The sequence below is a fragment of the Pogona vitticeps genome, chromosome 5, assembly GCF_051106095.1.
Source record: "Pogona vitticeps strain Pit_001003342236 chromosome 5, PviZW2.1, whole genome shotgun sequence".
NCBI lineage: Eukaryota > Metazoa > Chordata > Lepidosauria > Squamata > Agamidae > Pogona > Pogona vitticeps.
Window position 1 is genome coordinate 23,432,149 of NC_135787.1, and position 26,574 is coordinate 23,458,722.

General features: G+C 40.9%; 1 protein-coding gene across 4 annotated transcripts in view; it reads right to left on the reverse strand.

Annotated features, from left to right (window-relative positions):
* Nucleotides 1–8,195: 8,195 nt before the first annotated feature.
* The window catches only part of TBCK (TBC1 domain containing kinase), a 109,072-nt gene continuing 90,693 nt past the window's right edge, over nt 8,196–26,574 (reverse strand). For all 4 annotated transcript variants that reach the window (XM_078376554.1, XM_020796368.3, XM_078376552.1 and 1 more), the window contains 3 exons: nt 26,390–26,565; nt 20,348–20,507; nt 8,196–9,008 (listed from right to left, as the gene is read on the reverse strand). In XM_078376554.1, the coding sequence (XP_078232680.1) occupies nt 8,898–9,008; nt 20,348–20,507; nt 26,390–26,565 (447 nt within the window). In that variant the 3' untranslated portion in view covers nt 8,196–8,897. The remainder of the gene's footprint in view (nt 9,009–20,347; nt 20,508–26,389; nt 26,566–26,574) is intronic.

A 26,574-nucleotide genomic window follows, 5' to 3' on the forward strand; every position in this document is an offset into this window, starting at 1 on the left:
GATGATAAAAATGTTGTGGTACGTTGAAGACTAACTGCTATATTTTAATGTGAGATTTGTGGGCAAGTCCATTTCCTCAGACCTCAAAGAATAACTTTTTATCAAGCTGCAAGTAAAGGTGTCCCTTTGACAGAGGACTGGGTATAATGACTCATAGTTATGATGGGCTCCTACCTATGGAAGCCAAGGAACCAATGATAGAGGAATTATGGGTGTTGTGGTGCAGCACATTATCTGCAGATCTGCCATTGGTTTAATGACTGCTGTCAGGTGTCCTTAGCCCTTTCCTGTGGAGAAGAAATTATTGTAACAAATGTCATGGTTTACAGTATAGATATGCCTTTAATTCCTCTCTGAGACAAAGACCAAGCTCAAATACTCTATTTTCATGAAAAGTTGAAATTAGTGACTAATTCTAGGGAGTCTTTTAATGGACACACTCCCCCATAAACTTGATGGAAGACTCATTTTAGTGCTTCATTAAAGGAGTAACTCCTTCACAGAAGTACGAGAGAGAAAATTTCCTTTAACTTTCCACCTCCCTGTGTGTTTGTTTTATAATTTGCAAGAAGGGCAGATTTTTCATTTCCAGGCTGAAACTTTGATGTCATGGGTGTCGAGAATATCTGTCTAAAAGAACTAATTAAACTCTCTTAAAGAGAGAGGATTTCTAAATTGACACAAAACATGCATATCAGTCAGAAAGCTAAAGGATCAAAGCCCTATGAAAGAACAAAAAGTGGAACTTAAGCTATCAGCTACTAATTGCTTTTACTACTAATGCTGAGCCCCACAATTGACCACATCACTAAATAAATCAGAAATAGGTGAGCTTACCCCTTCCAAGAGTCCTTGGAAAAAACCTTGATGTTAGGAAGGTGTGACGGCAAGAGGAGAAGGGGACGACCGAGGATGAGATGGCTGGACAGTGTCTGCGAAGCAACCAACATGAATTTGACACAACTCCGTGAGGCAGTGGAAGATAGGAGGGCCTGGCGTGCTCTGGTCCATGGGGTCACGAAGAGTCGGACACGACTAAACGACTAAACACACACACACCCCTTCCAGATGATATTGATCTGCAAGATCCATCATCCCCTCACCATTGGCTGGCCTTTTATAGCTGGTAGGAATTGCAGCCCAGCAACGTAAGGGCCTTATGTTTTCCATCACTCAAAACTGGAATTGAACTATGGCTGAAGAGACTATGACCTTATGGTAGTATTGCCAGCACTTTGATTCCTGTGTTCTGCAGAGACTGGTGATATGGGCAATCCACGCTGGAAAATACACAATAAAGAATTTTCACAACCTTCTTGAAAGTTCCACAGGCACAACATAAAATACCTCAGGAAGACCTACAACATACCCAGAAGGTACTGTAGCAGAGGAAATCAATGTGTCTAGTTGAGACTGTTTACTTCATTCATGGCTATCTTTCCATTAGGAAAGGTTTGGTGGTTGCCTCAGAACGCAATTATTTGGACAAAAACGTGGTGTGTATTGCAAGCTACTGTAGATGCTTGCCTTTGGTGTAGTTGAGGACATGTCCCATTGCAAGTGTTGAACTAGTCTGCCGCTCCAGTTGGCTTTGGTACCTAAAACAGGATGGGCAACATACTTCTCTCCAAATAGGAACATGTATTGGGCCAGTAGTGTGGACACAATTTTTGAAGGAGGGACTGCTGTGTTTATATTTTGAGCCACCAATTTAGAAATGAAAGATGTTGACTTATACCAGCTCAAACTACTAGTCCATCAGGTTTCTTATGGTTGACTTTAACTGGAGCAGGCAAGAGCTGGCGACAAACATCACTTGATAGCATCTTCAGACCTATCTCTTCCTCATGTGAGCTCTGTTTGGATATATATTCTTCTTTTACTTTTTTTGTTTATTTGCTGTCCACCAACCAGCAGCAGATTTCCAAGGACATGGGCAGATGTATGTCATTCTACCTGCTGTCTTCTTAACTATTAATGCCAGGGACTGGTTCTGAACTGCACTATATGCATAAATGGTGTACTACCAGCTAGCTGGAGTTTCCCCCACAGCTTGGATTTCGCCTGCCTCTGGAAATACAATTCCCAGAATCCCACAGTCATCACGGTCATTGGTTGGGAGCTGTAGTCCAATATGTAACTTCCAAGGTATGGTTTCTTCCCCCCACCCTTGTTGACTGTTCAGGAGGTCTTGCAAATGTTTTTCAATACATATTACAATCATGCCTCGCCATGTTTTGGAAACCTTTGGAAAAAAATTGTAACAATGGGATGGTTTATGATTTTGTCATATGCTGGAGTGGTTGATTCCGATGCCAAATACAGGAACTTACAATAATTCATCGTATTGCTGTTCAGTAATAAAAATGAAAGGGACTTTCCTTACCATAAATTTCCTCCCCACAGAAACAGGTCAGCATTCACTATACTTTGGTACAGTTCTTCTCATTTGGTGAACAGCAAGGCTGATTTGTTGTTGAGCTTTGGCCAAAGCAATCAGGATTTAGGCATTCATAAGTGTCAGTTCACATGAACCAGAAACCAGTATATGGTCCAAATTAGGTTAATTTTGGTTACCAGTACAGAAGAGGCAGGCTGACATGGTTCCCCCTAGATTTTCTGTACTCTGGCCCTTGTAATCCCCAATTCTTGATGGTGCAAGCTGAGGTTTATGGGAGCTGAAGTCTAACACATTTAGTGAAGAGAATAAGACTAAAATTCATGCCAGACTGGACCGGTAAAGTAGGGATAGGGTGCCTGTGGTCCTCTAGATCAGTGGTCCCCAAACTTGGGCTTCCAGATGTTCTTGGACTACAACTCCCAGAGGCCTTCACCACCACCTCTGCTGGTCAAGATTTCTGGGAGTTGAAGTCCAAGAACATCTGGAGGCCCAAGATTGGGGACCACTGCTCTAGATGCTGTTGCATAGCAACTCCCTTCAGCCCTGACCTCTGATTATGCTGGGTAAGGCTGATGGGAGGTACAGCTCAACAAACTCTGGTTTAAGACAGGAATCGGGAAAAGGGAGCAGGCACAGGGGCTTAGGCAGTGTTCTCTCATACATTGCAAGCTCTAGAGCCCAGCTTTATTGAACTTAGTGGATCAGGCTAGCATATGGGGATTCAGCTAAGTTCAGGCAGCCTGTTGCTACAGCCAGCTTTTCCTAGTAAGTGGTTCTCAGAACAGTTACTCCTTTAACAGAACAATTACTCCTATTATCCCCAGATATCATGGCCAGTGCCCAGCAATTACAGAAATTGTAGCTCAACATCTGGAGATTCAAGACTAGTATGTAGTGGCTTTGATTTGAATAGGGAACATGTAGTCCTCTAGTTCTTGGTGGACAGCAAAGGCCATGGCTCCCCATCATTGGTTATGCTGGTTAGGGCAGTTGGGAAGCAATCCAACAGCATCTGGGAGGGATTATGTTGTTCCTTCTCCTGCAATAAGGCAGTGAATCAGATACCTACCTTGGACTCCTCTGAATCGTTCATTGGCACTCTTAGAAGCATGAAAGAGAATGTCCATCAACTTCCAGAGAAGTGTTATTCAGTCTCAAGTGTAATGGTCACAAGGTACTGGATAGCTGCACACCATGTAAAGTTACTGACATTAATATGGCAGTGACTTCAATGTACTGAGAACTGAAGCCTTAAGAACCAAACCAACTCCTACAGCAATGATGGGGACAGTGTGGTCCTCCAGATGGTGTTGGACTGAAGCTCTTACTATCCATTCATATTCACCATAGCTAATGGCGAAGTTTAATGAGGGCTGTAATTCAGCAGTATTGGATGGCCCTGGCCTTTACTGTTGCTGACCTACAGTAATTACATGTTCTGAATAATGTCCCCTATTCTTCCAAAACAAGGCCTGCCCGACCTTGAAGTCTTATAGTCCTTAGTATGAGCGTTCCAATGTTATCATCAGGGCTCCACCATCATTTAGCAGGTTTTTGGAGAAACTACAGATGTTTCCAAGATACCAGAAAAGGAGTGAGCTGATTAAAGACTCCAAAGGATTAACTAAAGGTATTTTGAAGGGCAGGAACGAGGCAAATCGAGTCAAGTAATATGAAGGCGATAAAGCCAAGCCATTCTCCAATTCTGTGAATTCCACAACAGTCACTGCCTCTGAATCCCCCAGATACTGGCAGGTTTGTTATTGTAGCTAACATGAACAATTACCCAGCAGAAGATTTATTGTACAACTTTTTTGTGCTTAGTGGCGCCAGAGTTATGTTCTAAATCCAGAAGCAAGATAAAATTTCTCCCTCCAGAGGTGCATGAGAAAAGGTGGAGTTGTGAGTCACACTGGAATCAGCTTACTGTGCTAATGCCAGGTAAATATATATGCGGTACAGAAACTTGTCCTCTGATAGCTGATGAAACATGTTTTGGAATACCTTGAGGATGAAAGAGACTTTTACCACTCCTTATCTCACTGTACTTTCATTCTATTTGGGAATTAAAGAAAATAAATAGGTAACTCTGCTGGTCACTTCTGCAAGCCATGTTGGAAGGTGCAGTTCCAGGCTATGTATGGCCAGCCTTCTTTAGACCACAGCAGTGAAGGTCAAAGCCTACAATGTGACAGCGCCTACAATAACTTTCACCACAGATAGATTTATAAAACTTAGTCATATCCAAAGGAGACCATGTGAAATGAATAGCTGTGACTAATTTAAGCCCCATTGATTTCTACCAACCAATCAACTGTCCCCTCGTGCCAATATGGAATGGAAAATTATCTGTGAAAGAGAGCTTTTCTTTATCATTCATAATAATTCATGGAGGTATTTGACCCCTTTGTGCAGACCTTCAAAAATGCAGAGGGTTATGGCGTTTTTACATGTGGCTTCCTCAAACCTCAGGGGGCAATAACAGTGGCTTGGGTCCCTGCCTGTGGAGCCGGAGGTTGGGAGTTCGATTCCCCACTGTGCCTCCTTAAGGGGGCTGGACTCAATGATCCATAGGGTCCCTTCCAGCTCTGCAGTTCAAAGCTTCAAAAACATGCAGGTGTTAACATGGGAGAGGTGAACGATGGCCAGGTTGGAAGGAGCTGTGCAGTCTCTCAGCCAACCCAAGGCTTGAAAAATGATTCATGGCATAATTTCTCCAACTATTTTTTTCGTGGATCAAAGCAATGGGAATGGAAGGGAGGGCCACCTCCCAACCTCTCCTTTTTCTCCTATTGATCTGACTGCTGCCCCCCAAAATAAAAGGAAGGGCATATTTGGAGGAATGGAAATGTCTCGCAGGGTATTCTTCTGTTTCCAACTTGTATCTGGGAGAGAATTCAAGGTCTGCAAGGACTGTTCAGGTGCATTTTTTGAGCTCAAATTTAGTAGCATCTCTAACACAAATCCTGGGTCTCACCAGGAGATGAAGAGATTTCCATTGTCTACAGCTGGGGTCCCCAATCCCCAGTCCGTGGCCCTGTACCAGGCTGTGGCCTTGGCAGGACCAGGCCGTGGACACAGACCTCCCGCCCCCTGCATGCCCCCACATTCATGCATGGGTGCCTCGCCAACCTGTGCACGTGTGCCCTGTCCACCCATGGACACATGGGTGCCCTGCCCACCCACCCATACATGGGTGGCCCACCCACCCACCCACCCACAACAGGTGCCCCCCCATGCACAGACACCCCCTATCCCCCAACTGGTCCACGGTTCAGAAAAGGTTGGGGACCACCGGTCTACAGCAATGGTTCCCAACCTTGGGTCCCCAGATATTCTTGGACTAAAACTCCCACCAAAAGCTGTGCTGGCGGGGATTCCTGGGAGTTGCAGTCCAAGGAAATGTGGGTTAGCTAAGGTTGGCAAACATCGGCTTAGAGGAAGCCAAATGGTCTGCTGTATATTTCCTTTAAGCCTAACAGCCTAGCAATGATCAGATCCCCTGAAACAGTCAACAGTCACCTGTACCCAAAACAATTGTAGATTCAGGGTGTGGCTACAGTAGCAGTAAGGAGTAACTGCTTGGAGATGGTCTGGTTTGATTAGAACAATCCAATCAAGCCCAACTGTTTGCACAGAACAATTAACAATTAAAAAAAAACCCTTTTCCTTGCCTTCTCTTGAAGGGTTGGTCAAGAAGCTGCCTGGAGCCAAAGCCACCACTGTGAATTCAACTGTGGATCATTTCTCAACCAATCTTTTAAGGCAAGATAAAGGGGGGGGGGAATTCTAACTGATGTAGCACATCAGCAACAGTCTACACGCAGTCAATTTTTTCCTACTTCCTCTGGCCTCTGCTGAACACTTATAAATCACTTGACAATATGTATTGGCAAATTGAAAAAGGAAGGCTTGCTTTGGATTGATTCCAGAAATCACATATTCTGGAACTGATCCAAATCAGAGTGATCCTACCTGCACCAGAAAAGTAGAAGCCCTTTGACAGGGGCCAGAAAGATGTAAGTAGGAACGCTCTGGAAGTGGGCTGGTGAGCTCTAGCAAAGATGTCGTCTGATCACCATCTTTAAGAGCGCACCAGCCCATCCCTGCAGTGCTCCCAACAGCCAGTGGAGTCAGCCTCCTAATTCATTCTTAAGAACTGTGTTTTGTTGAGAAAAGAAAGCCATGTGGCTCCTTAAAGACTAGCAAGTTATTTGTTACATGAAACTTTCATGAACTGCATCCCACCCCATCAGAGAGCTGGAATTTGGAATGTGCTGCCCTGAGGATCCAGGTTGGCCTCTTCCTTCTTGCCTCCATCAGACAAAGACCTTCCTTTTTAGGCAGGATTTTAAGCAATAAGAGTCTCAAGAATGTTACATTCATTAAATGAGATTTTTGGATGTTTTTTAAAAATTATTTTTAATCTTGGTTTTAATTTTGATATATGTTTTTTTTAAATATAGTGTAGCCGCCCAGAGAGGTAGAATTTATTAGGCGGGATATAAATCAAATAAATAAATAAATAAATAAATAAATAAATAAATAAATAAATAAATAAATTTATTTCTATGGCATTTTAGAGCTATTGATTTTTGTATCGTTTTACTTGTGAGCCACCTTGAGTCTCCTATGAGGAAAAAGGTGGCATATAAGTAAATAAATAAATCTGTATAAGGCATCTAACAAAGTAGGCTGAAGTCCGTAAGCACGTATGTCAAATGCTAGTCTTATGTCATGTTCTACTTACTTTTAAGCCCTCCCGTTTTTCCTGCAACAGAAAAACATGCTTATAGAGTAGACCAAACGAGGCACTTACGATCTAGAATGGGAGCATACAGTATACTTTGCATTTGTTATTTTTCTAATGTCTTCATTAGAAAGTAAGGAAATTGTAAGCATACTGATTTATTGCTGCATTCTGTTGTTTAAATTAAAAGGACATCATTAGAGATGGGTCTGAAGCGCTTTGTCCCAATTTGTTGGCACAGCACCACAAGTACTGCACATTTCCTCTTCGCCACTCACACTTCAGCATGCCCCATGCGGGCCCTTCTTCATTGGCAATGATCTAGTCCAAACAGAAGTCCAGGCTTCTCTTCCCTGCCTCCTCCTGCAGCTGACCCATCAATGGCTGTGTAGCGAGTATCCCAATCCCGCCTCTTAATCTGACTGGCTGGCTGCCAAAGGAGGCAGGGAAGGGAACTGAACTGCCTGGACTGAAGCACTGATGATGAAGGAGAACTCTGGTGGCACACACTTAAGTGTGAATTGGGAAACCAGCTTAGGGGGAGAGGGGAGGAAATGCACAGTACCACAAGTGAATGAATCAGGCCAAAGCACAACAAAGCTCTTCATGCCCAATTCTAATCATGATCTGAAACTGTATACTGTATTAGGAAACCCCCCTACATGCATTTTCAACAGTTTACAACACTTGGCGTATCGCTAATGTTTAAATTTCAGAACACCATCTATTAAATTAAACTATCTAAAATTGGGAGTGGATAATGTGTGAAGTCAGTCTCTAATTAGTGACTTAGAACTTTATTTTCAACATATGTTTGGGTTCAAATATTTAATGTGTCTTCAAGCGGACGCATGTGATTGTTTCTTTCAACACTGGCCAGAATCTTATTGGGGATTTATGCCTGCATAAGTGCAATTGTGTAAACCACAGCAGCATACTGTCAGTAGACAATAGGTTGTTACTCACATTACCCACTGCACAATTTGAAGCACAATCCCATTGTGCCAAAGTCTATAAAAAGAGGAAGGAAAACTCCCATAGAACTTCAGTGAGCAAAATGCAAACTTTAATCACAGTATCAATTACAATACAAAATCCAACACTTTCTCTGTCAGCAAAGCTATACATTTTATCAAGGTACTCATCCAAGTTCTACAGATATTACAACCATCTGAACATTATAAGACAACAAAAAGTTAACTTTCTTATTATAATTCACATGACAGATCATGACATTTAGATACTTGCCATCTTTGTTGGCTGAACTCTGCCTAAATGAAATCTTTTTGTACATAAATGCTTCCCTGCTCTGTTCAGAAATAGATCAGTAAGACAGATCAACTATTTGGAAAAAGAATATACAAAGTTAAACATTTGTAATACCTGCAGGAGCTGATTACATGCCAGTCTCTCCTTAATGTCACCACTGAAGTAATTCATGTAACTTCACGTTAATACTTTTGACAGAATATGTGCATATTTTATCAACCTGTTCATCACCACTCTTGTATTGCTGGATGGATGAAGCTCAACAAAATAGCTGAAGTCTACAAATGAGAGACACCATACATATCAAAGCTCACTTTTTCCATCTGGCAAATCTGAAATTCGGTGTCAAAAATGAAAAGAGAAATCCCTCTGCCGTAGAAAAGACACCAATAATCTGTCTCACTGTCATAATGCAAGTACTGTGATGCCCCTTAAGACTTTCTTCATATAGCTGGTTAAGACCCTTCACACTTCTGGCTATATCTGGGGAGACGGAACTGTCAGCAGACCAGTTGGCTTGATTTTGTTTATGCCTCCATCCAAAATGCAAACTCTTGGATACTTGATTTTCACAAGATGAGCTGCAAACTAAAGAAAGAAAGACTCCGTGTTAGGGAGTTGCATTGAGACTCTTTCAATAAACACACATTTATTTTACATGATAGGTAGATAAAATGTGACTCTGCAAATTTTGTTGGCCTACATGATCCATAAATTCAATGCTGTGTAATCTGTAAAACAGATAGATTCCTGACTACTACGGGTGATATCCAAAATGAACGGAAAGAACAGTTGCTTGAGTTCTCCAGAATTCTGTATTCAATGGAAACAGGTTCTTAAAATCAAAGGAATAACTGCTTTACATGCTGAAATTACAAGTACTATTAAACAAACTAAAAGATCACTGAACCAACTTTAAATGCATTTTTACTCCCAGCTGACAGAAGTCCATTAAAAAGGAACTGTAACAAAAATATGACAATTGTGCTTGCATTAAGAAATCTTAAAAAAACACAACACACACACACAACAGTTGTGCCTACGCTATGGAACAATTCCTTGTTGTCTGTCTATATGCCCTGGGAAACTAAAAAAAATTCTATTTTTCTGTATTGGGCTTTGACTGGGAGTAAAGTCTTAGAGCTTGATCTATGTTCACTTATTCCTGCACAGAGACACAACTCTTTATTCACCAAATGTTTATTGCCCTGCTGTTAAATTGCTTTGTGAAGACTAAAACAAAGCAATGTTGGCATCTCCCCTCATTCAAAGTGGTGCTAAATCAGTACAAACAGAAAAAGGAAGGCTTTATTTTGTGACCAATCCTAGTGATTTTCTAGAGTCACTAGGGGAGAACACTACAACACACGGAGAGAACACATTCCTCTATGGTCCTTTGACATGCTATCTTCTCATCTTGTCTACTGCACCCTTTTGTCTAATGGCCTTTTTTAACCTGACCCATCTTTAGAATCCCATTGACAAAATAATCACTAATTCTGACAATATGACCCCTCTCTTTAAATCTGTGTATAAACTTCTTGACCATTCACAAATTTTGCACTAATTCCTTGTTTTTGTCTTCATTCTCATGTCCTAATACAACCCTGCCTGTAACCATCATTCCTCCAGTTCCATTGCTCTCTGGCATCTGAGGTTCTCCCTGTCCTTCAAATGACTCTGCATTTTATTCTTGGAAATCTGCTCCAGAAACACCTACATCAGTGGTTCTTAACCTTTGTTACTCGGATGCTTTTGAACTGCAACTCCCAGAAACCCCAGCCAGAACAGTTGGTGGTGAAGGCTTCTGGGAGTTGCAGTCCAAAACTCCTGAGTAACCCAAGGTTAAGAACCAATGACCTACATGATCCACTTCTCATTTCAGGCAAGACTCACATTTTCCATGAAGCTTCTGGCATCAGACATTGCTCCTCATACCTCAATGTACCTTGAGCACAAAAATGGATAATGAAGGCCCAACTTCCTCTGATAACATCTCCTTTCTATTCTTCCTGTGCTGAGCTTCAGTCTGTCTGTAAGCTCCCTGACAAACAGAACTACCCTCCTGTTCTCTATAAACAACATGTGCATGGATGGTCCTAGGTAAACAAAGGGTATAATAAGAGGACTCAATCATGGATATATTTTCTACCTAAATACTAGTGTGATAGGAGAACAGATAATGCTTGGGATCTAGCTAGTCAGTCATCTCCCCATGCTGTTAGAAGCACTACTCAGAATCTGGTCACAGGCAGTTGCACATATAAGAAGAAAACTCTCTTTGTCTACATCTATATATTTGTGACCTACCAGGTCTATTAGCAATCTTCATATGAAATAACAAAAGACTATATAGTCTAGAATATTTTACAAGTATATCTTTTGATTTCCAGTTATCCAGAAAGCAACTGCATGTGCTGTAAGATTTGCTTCCCAATAAAAACTGGCGAATCTGCTCTGTTGTTCCTTTGCCAATGTCTAAAGTCAACATAGTGCAGTAAAAGAAGACTTTCATTGAAACGTTGACAAATGACCCCTTTAAACTTCCTGATGGGGCTGAGAGGCTATTACCATTGTGCTGGGAGACCCATAGCAACCAGGCTGCAGAAGATACGTGACAACCAGTAAAATGTCAGAGAAAGAACAGTAATTCAGATAAAGAGGAGCACACTTGCTAGCTGGGTGGTCTTGAGCTAGGAAGAAAAAGGCAGAGGAAAGAAATACCATTGGCCTGAACAAAAAAGAGGCAGGATAGGAAATGTGACATTGAAGTAGAAGTCCATCTAAAATTCAAGAAGCTACTTACTGAAGGAAAAAGAACAGGAATGGAGAAATATGTATGTATGCACACATTCCTCTTACGATATACAGCAAAGGAGAAGGATAACTATCTGTCAAAATGAAAGCACATAGTAGAATCGATCTGGGCTTCATCTGGGTTCTCTCTGTTGTTGTTTAGTCATTCAGTCATGTCAGACTCTTCGTGACCCCATGGACCAGAGCATGCCAGGCCCTCCTGTCTTCCACTGCCTCCTGGAGTTGGGTCAGATTCATGTTGGTTGCTTCGATGACACTGTCCAAACATCCTGTCCTCTGTCATCCCCTTCTCCTCTTGCCTTCACACTTTTCCAACATCGGGGTCTTTTCCAGGGAGTCTTCTCTTCTCATGCGATGGCCAAAGTACTGGAGCCTCAGCTTCAGGATCTGTTCTTCCAGTGAGCACTCAGGCTTGATTTCCTCTAGAATGGATAGGTTTGTTCTCTTTGCAGTCCAGGAGACTCTCAAGAGCCTCCTCCAGCATCACAGTTCAAAAGCATCACTTCTTCGGTGGTCAGCTTTCTTTATGGTCCAGCTCTCACTTCCATACATCACTACAGGAAAAACCATAGCTTTGACTATTCGGACTTTTGTTGGCAAGGTGATGTCTCTGCTTTTTAAGATGCTGTCGAGGTTTGTCATCACTTTCCTCCCAAGAAGCAGGCATCTTTTAATTTCGTGGCTGCTATCACCAACTGCAGTGATCATGAAGCCAAGAAAGTAACATCTGTCACTACCTCCATATCTTCCCCTTCTATTTGCCAGGAGGTGATGGGACCAGTGGCCATGATCTTAGTTTTTTTGATGCTGAGCTTCAGACCGTTTTCTGCATTCTCCTCTTTTACCCTCATTACAAGGTTCCTTAATTCCTCCTCACTTTGTGCTATCAGAGTGGTATCATCTGCATATCTGAGGCTGTTGATATTTCTTCCGGTAATCTTAATTCCAGCTTCGGATTCCTCCAGTCCTGTCTTTCTCATGATCTATTCTGCATATAAGTTAAATAAGCAGGGGGACAATATACAGCCTTGTTGTACTCCTTTCCCAATTTTGAATCAATCAGTTGTTCCATATCCAGTTCTAACTCTTGCTTCCTGTCCCACGTATAGGTTTCTCAGGACATAGATAAGGTGGTCAGGAACTCCCATTTCTTTAAGGACTTGCCATAGTTTGCTGTGGTCCACACAGTCAAAGGCTTTTGCATAGTCAATGAAGCAGAAGTAGATGTTTTTCTGGAACTCTCTGGCTTTCTCCATAATCCAGCACATGTTAGAAATTTGGTCTCTAGTTCCTCTGCCCTTTTGAAATCTAGCTTGTACTTCTGGGAGTTCTCGGTCCACATATTGCTGAAGCCTGCCTTGGAGGATTTTGAGCATAACCTTGCTAGCGTGTGAAATGAGTGCAATTGTACAGTAGGTGGAGCATTCTTTGGCACTGCCCTTCTTTGGTTTCTCTCTAGCAACACCAAAATGGAGAACTCAGCTTCCTTCCTTAATTCTAAATGTCCTACACAGATCTGTAGGAAATCACTTGGACTCCATTCTTGCTTAGGAAAGGACAGTAAATGGGTGGAAGCAATTGGTGATGGGTATGATGGGTTACTCTGGCCATTGGGGGAAAAAAGGGTAATTCTCCTCTCTTCTGTAGCCAATGAATAAGCAAACAAGCAGGTGATGGAAGTTACTGGATTGGTGGAGATGACACTGGCCTTTTCTGAAAAGTGAAATGGTTCTAGAATGGCACTTGTTGTTAATCTTATATAAACGTCTGTGTGGCGTTTCACATAGCACAGGTTTCTTGCTTCAAGAGATTTATAACCAAATATTCAACAGAGAGAAATCGTGCTTAACAAGGATAGAAAGGGGTGATTATTTCAGCTACATATGCTTAAGCTAAGCTACAAGATACTGTGCAGTTGAGCATTGGGAACTACATGGTTGTAACAAAGGCTGCATTTTCCTCTATATTGCAAAACTATATCCTCCCTTACTGCCTGGCACTACAAATTTTGTCAAGTTACTATCAACAGAAACATGTATGTAACTATAGAGGCTAGACTCTGAAGTGAGCGAAAACCTTCTCCTGTGTGATTTGATTTCTTCTCCACAAAGTCACAATATATGACTGTTACAGTAATTATTGAAAGAAGAAAGGTTAAAAGGTTAGTTTTGGTATGCGTATGGCCAGAGGGAAAGAGAAAGGCAGTCATTCCAAATATTTACAACAAATGTCTGAAATGTTCTCTGGCAGTGCTGGTCTGTGTGCCAATCCCAAAATCAACCAAAGAAAAACAGTGACAAAGAAAGAAAATGTCTTACAAAAAGAGGAAGAATGAAATATGGTGGAAGATGTAGATTACGAGAACCAAATAAATATAACCAGCAATAGTTATTTAGATTCTGCTCTAAAGTCTCATTCTAGAAAGATTAAGAAAAGAATTTCCCACTAGCCCCAGCTAGTGGCTTAATTCTGTCCCTGATGGGTTGTCTCGGGAGCATGAATTTCTGTTCCATATTTCCTAATGCCAACTTCCCCCAAATGAGCTTCCTCCCTATTTCAATCTTCTAGAAAACTAAACAAAACTGACTTGGTCATTTGATTTTTAAATGCTGTTGGTTGTTGTGGGGTTTTCAGGCTCTTTGGCCGTGTCCTGAAGGTTGTTCTTCCTAACGTTTCGCCAGTCTCTGTGGCCAGCATCTTCAGAGGACAGCACATCTTCAGAGGACCAGACCACAGAGTGCTGTCCTCTGAAGATGCCGGCCACAGAGACTGGTGAAATGTTAGGAAGAACAACCTTCAGAACACGGCCAAAGGGGCCGAAAAACCCACAACAACCATTAGATCCTGGCCGTGAAAACCTTCGCGAATATATTTAAATGCTGTGCTTTCATCTTCTGCCCCGTGATTCTGATATTTACAAATCTCACAATCCAGGTGAGTGCAGTGGTTTATGTACCCAGAGCAGCAGCACCCATGCACACGAGGGAGGATATTTTGGAGGATTTGATCTTGGGTGAGCATAGCAGGATTACTGGCAAGTCTTTGTGTCCAAGCCCCAAGTCTGAGTCTTTGGTACCAAGTCTTGAGTCCCAAGCCCGGGTCCCTATTTAAAAACAAGCTTCCCCCCCACATAAAAGATAGGGGTGGGTGGGTTCTGAGTCACAAGTCAAGTCTGTGTCATTGAACCCCCCTCCCGCCCCAAGTGGAATCTGAGTTGTGTTACCAGTGTGACATAAGCCTGACTTGACAGCAAGTCCCATGACCCGAGTTCCCATCCCTGGAGCATAATCTGATGGGGTATGATTCTATATTAGGGTTGAAATCCAGGAGTAGATTGCAACTAGAGTAGTAGTGATTTACTACTGAATTTCAGCCTGCGAATGTGAAACGGGAAAAGAACAGCAGAGGGTACATGAATGTGGATGACTGCAGATCTTTCTGCCTATAACACAGAGGGAGGGAAAGTAAAAAGAATAAGAAGGAAACAAAAGTTAAAATAGATTATTTTCGTGACTTTGCAATCATTAAGAGCCAATTAATCTAAATATCCATAAAGTTGAAACTGTAACATGATTCATATACAATAAATTCATATATACATAAGGAGTTTATAATGGTACAGTTTACAAATTCATTCTAAAGCCTATTCTTACAATCATCAAGTTCTGAACATAGAGTGCCACTTTACTTATTTATGTTTTAGTCAGAAGCTAAAATTCTCTGTTTACATTTCAACTGTCAACCTCATGTCCCTCGATAGAAGATTTGCCAAATTATGTTTATGCCAGACCACCGAGAGCAAATCCACATCTCTCAAGTATATAGGTACATTACACACATCATGTTCTCAGTATGTATACAAGAGAGATTCCATTAATGGGGGAAAAAACTCTGTTCAACAGTAAATGGATTAAAGCCAAATCCTTGTATTTAATTTCTCAAACTCAGAGACCAGTGTATGGCAATGAATAATTGAAAGTTTGGGAGGGGGGTCAGGTAGAAATACACTGACAGAAAAAAGGATGGTGCTTTCCTGGGCCTCGGGGCCTCTTAGGAACAAAGTTTTAAACGAATTACTTCAGTAATAATGTCTAGAGAACTGTGGTCAGATAAGATCTTGATGTAAAAAATTCAGACTGAGGTCAACCCATTCTCTGACTGCCCTATCAACATGTAACGCTATCTTGGGCGTTCAGTGAAGCAAATGGCAATTAGGAGGCATTTGTTGATTTTCATACATTTTAAATCTTATAAAATGCAAAATGCTTAGACAATGTTTAAGATGTCCTACTTCTGGTGCAGGGAACTAGAGGTAGCCTTCTAGAAGGTGCTGGATTCCATCTCCCAGTAGCTCAAGCCAATATGGTCTATGGCCAGGGAAAATTGTCCTTTGAGACCAACAGTGTTTGGAGGGCCACCTTAGACTCTATTTTTTTGCAAATGGCTATTTATTCAACAGTGCCATCTAGCAAATATCTTCGTATGAACATGAAGGCATACAAAATGTTTCTTAGTTGTGGTCTAGAGTTCAAAGCAGAACTACCCCAAACATATTAAGACAGTGAGTTAGACAAGTAAAAAGGAACAGAGTATGGCAAGAATGCACTTTTTATTCACTCAACATCAAGGAAAAAATTCCTTACATACTGAACTGGCAAGGAATGTACACTTTCCACTCCATAACGTCAAGTGGAAACCAACAGGTACAAGGGAGTTTAAAGATTCCATTAATTCACATAGTAGATTGAAAAAAATGATAAAGATAAGACTACTGTGGTCAGCAGGGTCAAGAGGAAAACATTCTAGGTTAATATCTTTACATTTAAACACACTTATTATAAATCAAATTGCTTATTTAAAAATCCAGAAATATTTATAAAAGTTTTTCCAGCCTTTCAAAGTAGAAAAATCTAATCCCTGCCATGTATCTTGCTATAATAAACAGATGTGTGCTTTTAAAATTCAGTACCTCATGCTATGTTCAGCTAATGAGATAGGAGAGTTTACAAGGCTTTATCTAAATCACATAAAATAGCAATTATTATCAGACAAAGGAAAGACTAATACGTATATAAACTATATGTAGCATCTCCCTCCTTCCTACCACTTGATACTTCAAGCACCGATAGTGTGTGTGTGTGTGAAATATGCAGAGAAATCTGACAAAAAATGTTACAATGATTCTAACAGCTGATCAAATAACAAGATTCCTGGATATGTAGAATTCAACAGTTATAGCAAGTTGCAAATTAAAGCGAAAGAATGGCAATGGAAGGGCTGCTTAACTCTCTCCAACTGTATACACTCCTCACACTCCTCAACTTCAGGAGCGAAAAATATTTCCCCAACAATTTGGGGAAATATTTTGACAAACTTAACGAGTTCCTGCTGTTCCTCTCTTCCTGATCCCAGCCTTCAGCAGCTGATTTAATTGGATGGAAAAGTGCTACCAGAAAGCAGATACGTGGCAACCCACAGTGTAGTGACTAGATTGGCCCACAGACTCCTCAGAAGCTCAGATGATTCTGCACTGAAACGTGTTCCCATGCTAGTTTCTCCATGTTGTGACCCATGCAATATTCTTTTGCTATCTGCCACATAATCTGTCCCATACTGAAGGGTCTCCAAGCACATTTGAAAACAAGCCAGTCTTATAAGGGAAAGAGTCTTATAAGGGAGACATGGGCTTAGGCCAAAAATGTGTCATATTTGCCTCACTGTGTTGCACAAAGCCTGTGAAATCTTAACCCACTTTTTGTTTGGAGTTGATTAGCCATCTCTCTCTTCTGGCTTCTTTTCACTAGCAGAAACTGCATTTAGTGCAGTATTATGCTACAGTAATATGCATAATACATTGGGGGGGGGGGGAAATGCTCCAGACAATGGAAGAGTAAGATTTCAATAAATTTTACAGGCCAAAATAAATTGGTATAATGACTAAAAGTTCACTTGCCATAACCATGGACAGCTATAAAAACATAGTACGAGGGTAAAAAGTTCATTTAGCTCCATAATCACCCTTTCTGGCCTCAGATTCCAACGTTACGGCCAAGAAAATGTTGTTCCCAGAGCAACTGAGAAAGGAATGGCTAATTATTTCTGATGACAGATTAATAAAGTTAAATCAGATCTTCTTTTTCACATTAAGAGGATTGTTTCTGGGTTACAAAGGGACAATCTCACCATTTCACAAAAAGGTGAGAGGCAGACTGTGCATTTAGACTGTTTACTAGAAAGCTGTCCTTTTTCTACCTCACACCTAAATCTGGCCACCACCAGTTCCTGTGCCCTCTGCCCCACCAATGACAATAAGCACCAACCTCCACTGTGGTGAATTAGGACCACATCTCACCACTGGCAAGGCTGGTGAGGGCAAATGAGAACTATTGTTCAACAATATTCAGAGGGCCACAGGTTCTTCAGTTTTGGAATTCATGTTTGTTTGATTGCACTTATGAAAGAAACACACTGTAATGTGACTAGAACTGTGAGATACAAGAACGGTTCACCAGAGTGGTGGCTGGTGATCATTTTGGTTGGTGAGGCAGAATGCACAGCTGAGCTGGGGCGACAGGTAGAACCAGAGGCAAAAGTGGGTATCCGGTCTCTTTCACACACATACACACATATATGTACACAGAGAGGCAGGTGGATGTTGTTATTATGTGATGTCAAGTTGCCTCTGACCTATGATAACCCTATTAATGGGTGCGCTCCAAAACGTTCTGTCCTCAGCTGCTCTACTCAGCTCTTGTAAATTGACAGAGCCACAGAATCAAAGAGTCATAGAGTTGGAAGGGACCACTGAGGCCATCCAGTCCAACCCCTTGCCATGTGGGAACATCCATCAAAGTACTCCCAACAGATGGCCACCCAGCCTCTGCTTAAAAACCTCCAAAGAAGGAGACTCCACCACCCTTCGAGGCAGTCTATTCCACTGCCGGACAGCTCTGACCATCAGGAAGTTCTTCCTAACGTTCAGATGGAATCTCTTTTCCTGTAGTTTGAAACCATTGCTCCGTGTCTTAGTCTCTGGAGCCCTGGAAAACAAACCTGTCCCCTCTTCAACATGATACCCCTTCAAATATTTAAACATGGCTATCATGTCCCCTCTCAACCTTCATTTTGTAAGGCTAAACATTCCCAACTCCCTAAGCTGTTCCTCGTAGGACATTGCTTCCAGACCTTTAACCATTTTAGTCGCCCTCCTCTGGACATGTTGTAAACTTTTGTAAACTCAAGCCTGTGGCTTCCTTTAAGGAGTAGTCCACTTCATATTTGGTCTTCCTCTTTTCCTGCTGCTTTCAACCTTTTCCAACATTATTGTCTGAGCTTTGTGGCACCAAAACTGCAGTAATGTAGCCCAAACTGCTCATGACCAGGATTCAATCCCAGATAGCTGGCTCGAGCTTGACTTAGTCTTCCATCCTTTCAAGGTCAGTAAATTGAGTACCCAGCTTGTGTCTGGCCTGCATAATTAAATTGTAAACTGCCCAAAGAGTGTGTTAAGTGCTAGGGGGACGATATATAAGTAGCGCACTTTGTTTTGCTTTGTCTTTTCCAGAGAATCTGATCCATTAGAGCAAATGGGGCACTATCCTGGTCTAGGCTTTGGCTACTCTGAACATAAACCTGAGTGGATTTGTGGAGTGAATGAATGGAGCAGAGATTAAGGAGTATCTGAGTGACTACCAACCTGCCACTGGAACCATCCAGGATGACTCCTGGGAACTTTGTAGCTCTTATCATCTGTGGATCTCTGTGCTTCTACTGTGTAGCAAAAGGAATTTTACCAGAAATTCAAAACTGCAATACAGACTCCACAAGTTCATGAAGATCTCACAATCTTCCCTGATGTATTTGATAACATGGCCAGTTCCATTTAATCAATACACTGTCTGCAACAGTAGCCTCTATATTTTGAAAACTGGTCTGGGTATTCAAGAAAAGAAGCTTTTTAAGCAATGTATGGAATGCCAACAGGGCTAAGAGACCACATTCATACATGGAATTGCTACTAGACAGCCTGCACCATTAAAAAAAATAGAGATACTTCTCACAGACATAAACCACCTATTTAAAAGCTATCAAGAATGATTTCATGGCATAAACTCTAGATATATTTTAGTTCTACTCAAATATGTTCAGGTACCAGAACACGCAAATCAAAGAAGAGCAAAACATGTTTCAACTCCAGTGCAGAAATTCCCTTAGGAAACAAATTAAACCATCACAACAACCCAGACAAGTTTGGTCCTTGTCATATTGCTGGCAGTTATTGCTATCGGTCGGTTTAATGTATGCTTACAACAAAACATTCAACACGGCTCTGTCAATTAAAAATTTCCAGGCCAGTTTACAATAGCTTGTAAAATGCAAGCATTACACAATTAAAAACAGCAGTGATTAATAAAACAGTTAACAACAGGAAAAGACACCAGTAAAACACAACCTCAAGAGGAAAAAAAAAACAAAAAAACCCAACTGTACCAGAAGCATATGCTTCAGTCATGCCCCCACTAATAAAAAAATAAATGAAAATAAATAAATAAAAAATTATAAAAACAGCTTATCTCATGATCTCTCAAATTTTTGCTGTTAGTGAAACCGAAATGGCAACCTTCTATGTGTAAAACAGAACCAGTTTAATACAGGTCTTATGGAATAGGATTTGAATAATACTTGGAGGAGTAGCTGTATGAGTGGTGAGCCTGACACAGAAATGCACAGACTGACTTTTAGATGGACATGTCAGTAACTCCAATCAGACTCCCCACAGCAACTTCACATATGCAAGTTCAATGGACGGGATCAGGAAGTGAACACCGTTCACAGAGCACGACAACAGAAGGGGGCGATTTTTGCCAGGCCAGGGGGTGAAGTTTTCACCACTAGACCATGCTGCATAGCTCCAGGAACAGGATTTCAACCAGTGGCTGGTACAAGGTCACCTGGTGAGTTTTCAGCCAAGTAACTGCCCAACACTTTAAGCGCTGCACCACACTGGTTACTTCTGTAAACTGTTATACAGAAAATTATGGAGCTCTGCTCTGCGCTACTTACCCGCCACTACTGTCCTGAATAACACAGAGGACATGAAGAACACTTACCAAGGCTGCATTCTTTGCTACATGCCCTACGACCACCACTACTCTCCCTTTAAAACTCTGAAGAGTGGCAGTAGCAGGACATTGCACAAGCTCTCCTTCAGCAGTGAAGGCTGATCCAAATGGGATGTTGATGCTGCCTGAGATATGCCCCCGATTAAAACTGGACGAGAAAAGGATCTTGTTAAGGAAATGAATGAGAAAGGAGAGAAAGACACACTCTGCGTAGTGACACGAGGCTTGTCACAGTTTGATATCTCGTGATCTTGCATGTCCTAATGCTATGAATTAAGAGAATCAAGACGGAATACAGTTGACCTGGTTGCTCTGATATGCTCGCATAATTACAGTATTAAAACTTGGAAATAAGTGTGGGGAGGTTGCATTTGTTTGCTATTGTTGAAACAAGTGTTCTTTTTGCTATGCAATGGCAAATCACTCCTGACGGATGGTGACCTTATAAATTAATAACTTCCGCAATGTTTTATTATTAACACTCCCTGCTCAGATCCTTTGAACTAAAGGCTGTGGCTTCCTTTACTGAGCCAATCTTTCTTATCTCATATTAGGTCTTCCTCCTTTTCATACTTCCTGCCACCTTCCCTGGCCTTTTGCAATGATATGACAAAAGTATGAAACTCTTGAGGGGAGGAACATCGCACAGCTCTCCCAGATCCCTCAGGCAGCAGACGCAGCTCCTCCTCTGCATAAACCCAGGCCTCTTCGCCTTCTGCTTCCCCTTCTCCGGCTGATCAGCAACCCCCTAAAGGCCTGTGGTCACTCCTTTTCATGTGCTCATGGCCACGTTGGGCAGGAGTCCCTTATTAAGTTGCACCACCTCCTCCAACTGCCTTGTCTCCCTCTTTCCTTGTGCCTTAGCCTTTTCCTCTAGTTGAGCTCTCAGCCATCTTAAAGGGGCCCAATGGCTCACTGTGAGCAAGCTGGCTACCTGGCATGTTCACCCCGTCACAAAGAGATCTCTCTTTTCTGTTCTTCTTCTCTATTTGCAACTATTATTGTAATAGGTTTTCCTGCACCTGTGTGAATGTCGTTGAACCGTTGCATTTAGGATTCTGTCCTTCTCTTAGCTTCTACTTTTCTTTTAAAATCTGGTGTATATAAAAGCTATCTTTGACAGCTACTGTGCAGCGATTCAAAATAAGTTAAATTTCACTTAAATCTCTATAAAATTGTATCTTATTCTAGCACAAATTGCCTCAGAAGGCTTTACATGTAATCTAAAATGAATACTAGAGTGAATTCCTTTGCACAGAATTGATATGGATGACTGTCCGAATTATACCATGGGAAACATGAGAGCAATACTATTATTTTTTCTAAAAATATAGGAAAAAGCAGGCATATCCAAGTAGTTAAGATACCTCATTAATTTCTTCTAACTTGAAAGGGTAATTTTATCTCTTACAAGACTTCCAGACCAGTATTTCTTTGGGTTCACTGTAAGTATTATAATGCTCCGTGCTGGACGTAAAAGGAGGGCTATGACAACTGTACAAACAACCACCTTAATAAGGACAAATGCATTAATTTTTGTATCAAGCAATTCCGCAGTATACCATTATGCTTACTTTCAAAAGTCTTTCGCATTTCCTCTAATCTTAAATGACCATCTTACCCATTCCAGAGCTGAGATAAGTGAAAGAGCTAGAATTTTACGCAGGGGAGTTAAAGGACCATAAAGAATTTCACTGACATCTTCATAAAAGGAGCAGAATACTGCCAGTATTTTTAAAACATATCTGATGAACTGCATCTTCTGTAAAACTGTTGCCGTTACATTGCAAACATAAACATCACTTAGAAGTTATCTTTCTTTTATCAGTAAGGCCCAGACTTCGTTATCTCTTTAGTGGGAAGTCTTACCTTATAAAACTGTCTCAAAAAAAGAAAATAAAAAACATCACAGCTTTCACAACAGATGGTATATCAGTAACTCCTTAGCTTCCAAGTGCAATTTTGCACAGAAAGTTCCATGAAAAGCTGAAAGATTAAAAATTTAAAAATGAACATAATGGCAGTGACAATGTGCAATTTTTATTAACCTGTGTTCGTGTAAGAATGTTGTTATTACCTATTTGATTTTTTTTTCCTGAACTGCTTGGTACATAGGCATGGATGTGCCAAACAATAGTTGGGAATTAATATGGACATACGAAGTTGAGCAAATATCGCCACAAAAATAATCACAATGAGTGATTCCAGCTTGATCCTAGATGGAATCACTGGATATGAATAAAGTGCTTTATGCTGAAAAAAGCACAATGGATTTGGGTTTTGGTTTGGAAACATAGTATGGCTAGCTAGTAACAAGTCTGCGTACTCAAGACAGTAGAAAAAGCTATGCAAAAAAGCTGTCTGCAGCTAGGCAATACCTTTATTCAAACCAATCAAAGCATGGGAAAGTAGTGAATAAGCTTTAGGGTCCTTGTGAATTTTTCTTCAGGCTGTGAATTACCAAAAGAAAAAGGGGAGGAAGGAAAACAAAGAAATACAGAACAAGTCTACATGCTGCAGTTATAAGATTTGCAGATGGGAAACAAGTTAGTGCCACGGAACTACAGCTCCCATCATACCTCTCTACTGGCTATTCTGGTTAGGGCTGATGGGGTTTGCATAAATTCCCCACTCAATTTAGTCTGTTCTATGATGCTAATGCAAATAAATCTTTCCGGTGAAGAAAATGTACTATGTATAGTATGGGAAGCTTATAGGAAATTGGTCCTATGATGTGTGTCAGGACACTCACCGGCATAACTCATAGCATTATGGCTATTTATTTTACATACCTTTTGTAAGTTTTTAATATAATGCTTGTTTAATTCTTTTTAATACTTTTATATTCACTGTTTTAGCTTTTAAATATTGTATTTTAATTATAATCCGCCTTCGCTCCTTTTAAGAAGAAAGATGTGGTAAAATATTTTAAATGAATGAATGAATGAATGAATGAATGAATGAATAAATAAATAAATAAATAAATAAATAAATAAATAAATAAATTTGATTGAATTAGTTTCTTCCAGATGTCATCTTATAGCTAAAATCCTGAGACAAAGAAGCAGTGGTTGTGTCCTATTTATTTTTCAAAATATAAAGTTTGCTGTTCATCCATTTTTCCCTACCTCTATTCTTGAAGAAAGCACATAGATCTCTGTTTGGGCTGAAAGCAATGGCCCATGGTTTCCTGGACAGAAAGCACACCAAGTACAAGGAATAAATGTTGTCTTTGAAATGCTGTCATTCAGTAAAGGGAGTTCAGGAATTAAATATAAGGTGGGCTACTAAAAAATCTAAATACAAAACTTTGCTTCTGCACAGTGTAGTTACTGGCCTAAGTGTTCCACAGACTTGTTAAAATCCAACCTTGGTCCACCAAATCCTATAATAAAGTGCTTATTAATTTTACAAGCCCAGTTTTTCCTGAAAATGAACAGTCACATTAATGACCAAGTTATTACTTGCAAACCTGCTTATATTTCTGCTGGTGTTTCTCTTCTTTTTCTAACATGCCAAGGAGAGAAGGCAAAATTAAAAACCTTTGTTATAAATGATTCTAGCTTACAGAATTAAACCATTTCCAAAGGAAAAGTCTCAGAAGATTAGTAGTGAAGAGCCAAATGTTTTAGACAACGAAGCCTGTGATTGACTGAAAACTTGAACTGGTGCGTAAAATTAATAAATATACAGGAAAAAAATGTTGTTCTTTCATGCTTCTTTGATCATTTTTGTTTTAGTTAGACAGCAGAACATGCTGAGGGTTGGATTCTGGCACACTTTCAAACCTTGACAGTTCACTTATATAAGTTGAGGCTCAAAAACTTTTCTAATTCTTCCAAGCTACAATGGAAGACTCAAGAAACCCTAAAAGGAGGCAGACTGATATACAGTTTTTGCCAAAATTACCTCAAGAATATCTTTAAAGACATCATCAAAGATAGCTTCCTTCTGCCTGACTTAACTCTACCACTCTTGCCTCAATGTTTTTTAGATTTATTTTTAGTTCATTCTCTCCCTCCCTTGACCAACATGTATGAATGTGGATTTAGGACCAGGGGCAGGTCTTTGATGACTAGTTAGAAGTACTTCAAGGTTTAAGTATCATTCTAATTCTAATTTTGAGGTGAAAAAGATAACAGAGCAGGCCTGAAGCTAGAGGTCAGTCAGCTCTTTGTTATCTATAGGTAAAGGTTAAAGGTAAAGGTTCCCCTTGACAATTTTTGTCCAGTCGTGTTCGACTCTAGGGGGCGGTGCTCATCCCCGTTTCCAAGCCATAGAGCCAGCTTTTGTCCGAAGACAATCTTCCGTGGTCACATGGCCAGTGCGACTTAGACATGGAACGCTGTTACCTTCCCACCGAGATGGTCCCTATTTATCTACTCGTATTTGCATGCTTTCGAACCGCTAGGTTGGCGGGAGCTGGGACAAGCGATGGGCACTCACTCCGTCACGTGGATTCGATCTTACGACTGCTTGGTCTTCTGACCCTGCAGCACAGGCTTCTGCGGTTTAGCCCACAGAGCCACCACGTCCCTTATATCTATAACTAATCATCAAAGACCTGCCACTGGTCCTAAATCCACATTCACACATGGGCTAAAATGAAATCTGAAAAACATTGAAGCAAGAGTAGTAGAGTTAATGTGACCCAGAGCCGACTCACTTTGCCATGACTGACAGAGTCCCTTGTGTTGCTTCCTGATAATGTGCAATGGCTAGGATGACTCCCGAATACAGCACTGTATCTTGAAAAAGCTGTTTGTAGGACATCCTACTTATGTCTGACTAGCAAATAAACTTCTGTACATGTATTTGCTTCATGTCAGATCTGACTAGTACACTGACCCCGTGCCTGTGGGACCTCCAAGCTCAATTTCTACAACATCCCTAATGGGACTACTCTTGAATACAACTTGGAAACGTCAGCTGGTACAGAATGCTACTCACTATATAAAAACAGTTGGCAGACGTTGAGAGCATTTTCAACCTATAATGGTTGCCAGCTTAATTCTGAGTTAATTTCAAGGAGATAGTGTAAATCTCTTAAAGTGTTCTCGAAGGCTTTCATGGCTGGGATCCGATGGTTGTTGTGGGTTTTTGCCATGTACAGTGTACAACTGTAACACAGCCAAACAGCCCAAAAAAAACCACAACTATAAACCTCTAAAGCTTTGTGTGGCTTGGGATCCATCTACTTTAAGGATCATCATTCTGTATATGAGCCCACTCACCATTTGAATTCTATTCAGTGGCCTTTACTGAAAGTGCCAGTTTTGTATTGAATAGGAAACTGTGTTTTAGAATAAGTGCCATACGTTTGCAGAACCTCCTGCATGAAGAGGTGAAGAAAGGCACTTCTTTGATGAGTTTTGAGGGAAGATGCGAGGCATGCATCTTCTATCACACTTTCTACATTTGGCAGCATTATTCTGTATAAGCAGATCCACCTTTATGTTGAAATATCTTACTATGACATTGTTGATTTTGAACTGTAAATACCTTTCATTTCTTTGAAAAAGAACGACATAAATAAGAACATAAGAAGAGCCGTGCTGGATCAGGCCAAAGGCCCATGTAGTCCAGCTCCCTGTATTTCACAGGGGCCCCACCAGATGCCTCTGGGAGCACACAAGACAACTAGATACCAGTCCCCTGATACTCCTCCCCTTTATCTGGCATTTGGAGGTACCTTCCTTTTAAGCCTGGAGATTGTACATCCCCATCGTGGCTTGTAACCTGCAATGGACTTTTCCTCCAGAAATCTGTCTAATCCCCTTTTAAAAGCATCTAGGCCAGATGCCATCACTACATCCTGTGGCAAGGAATTCCACAGACTAACAACAATAGTCTTTTAATAAATATGGCTATAAGGCATATAGGTTCCCAGTGGGGATCTAATACTACATAGCTCAACTCACTTTACTCATCCTTTTTCTTTTTAACTTTAATGCTGTAATAATTGTCTTTTAAACGAAGAGGAGATTGGAGAGAAGATTGAGCAGAGATTTTCTCAATTTAGAAGGATACTCCTCACTGTTACGAATGTCAACGACAAGCAACTTTGGCTTGCTGGATTTTGTTTTCTTCGTTGGGGTCTTGAAATAGCTAGGTCCAGTCAGATCACACAGGTCAATCAAATCTTCAGCTGAAATCCGTGGTGAGACTTCTGATTTCAGATCATTCAACTTGATAGAATCTCTAGACTTTTAAAT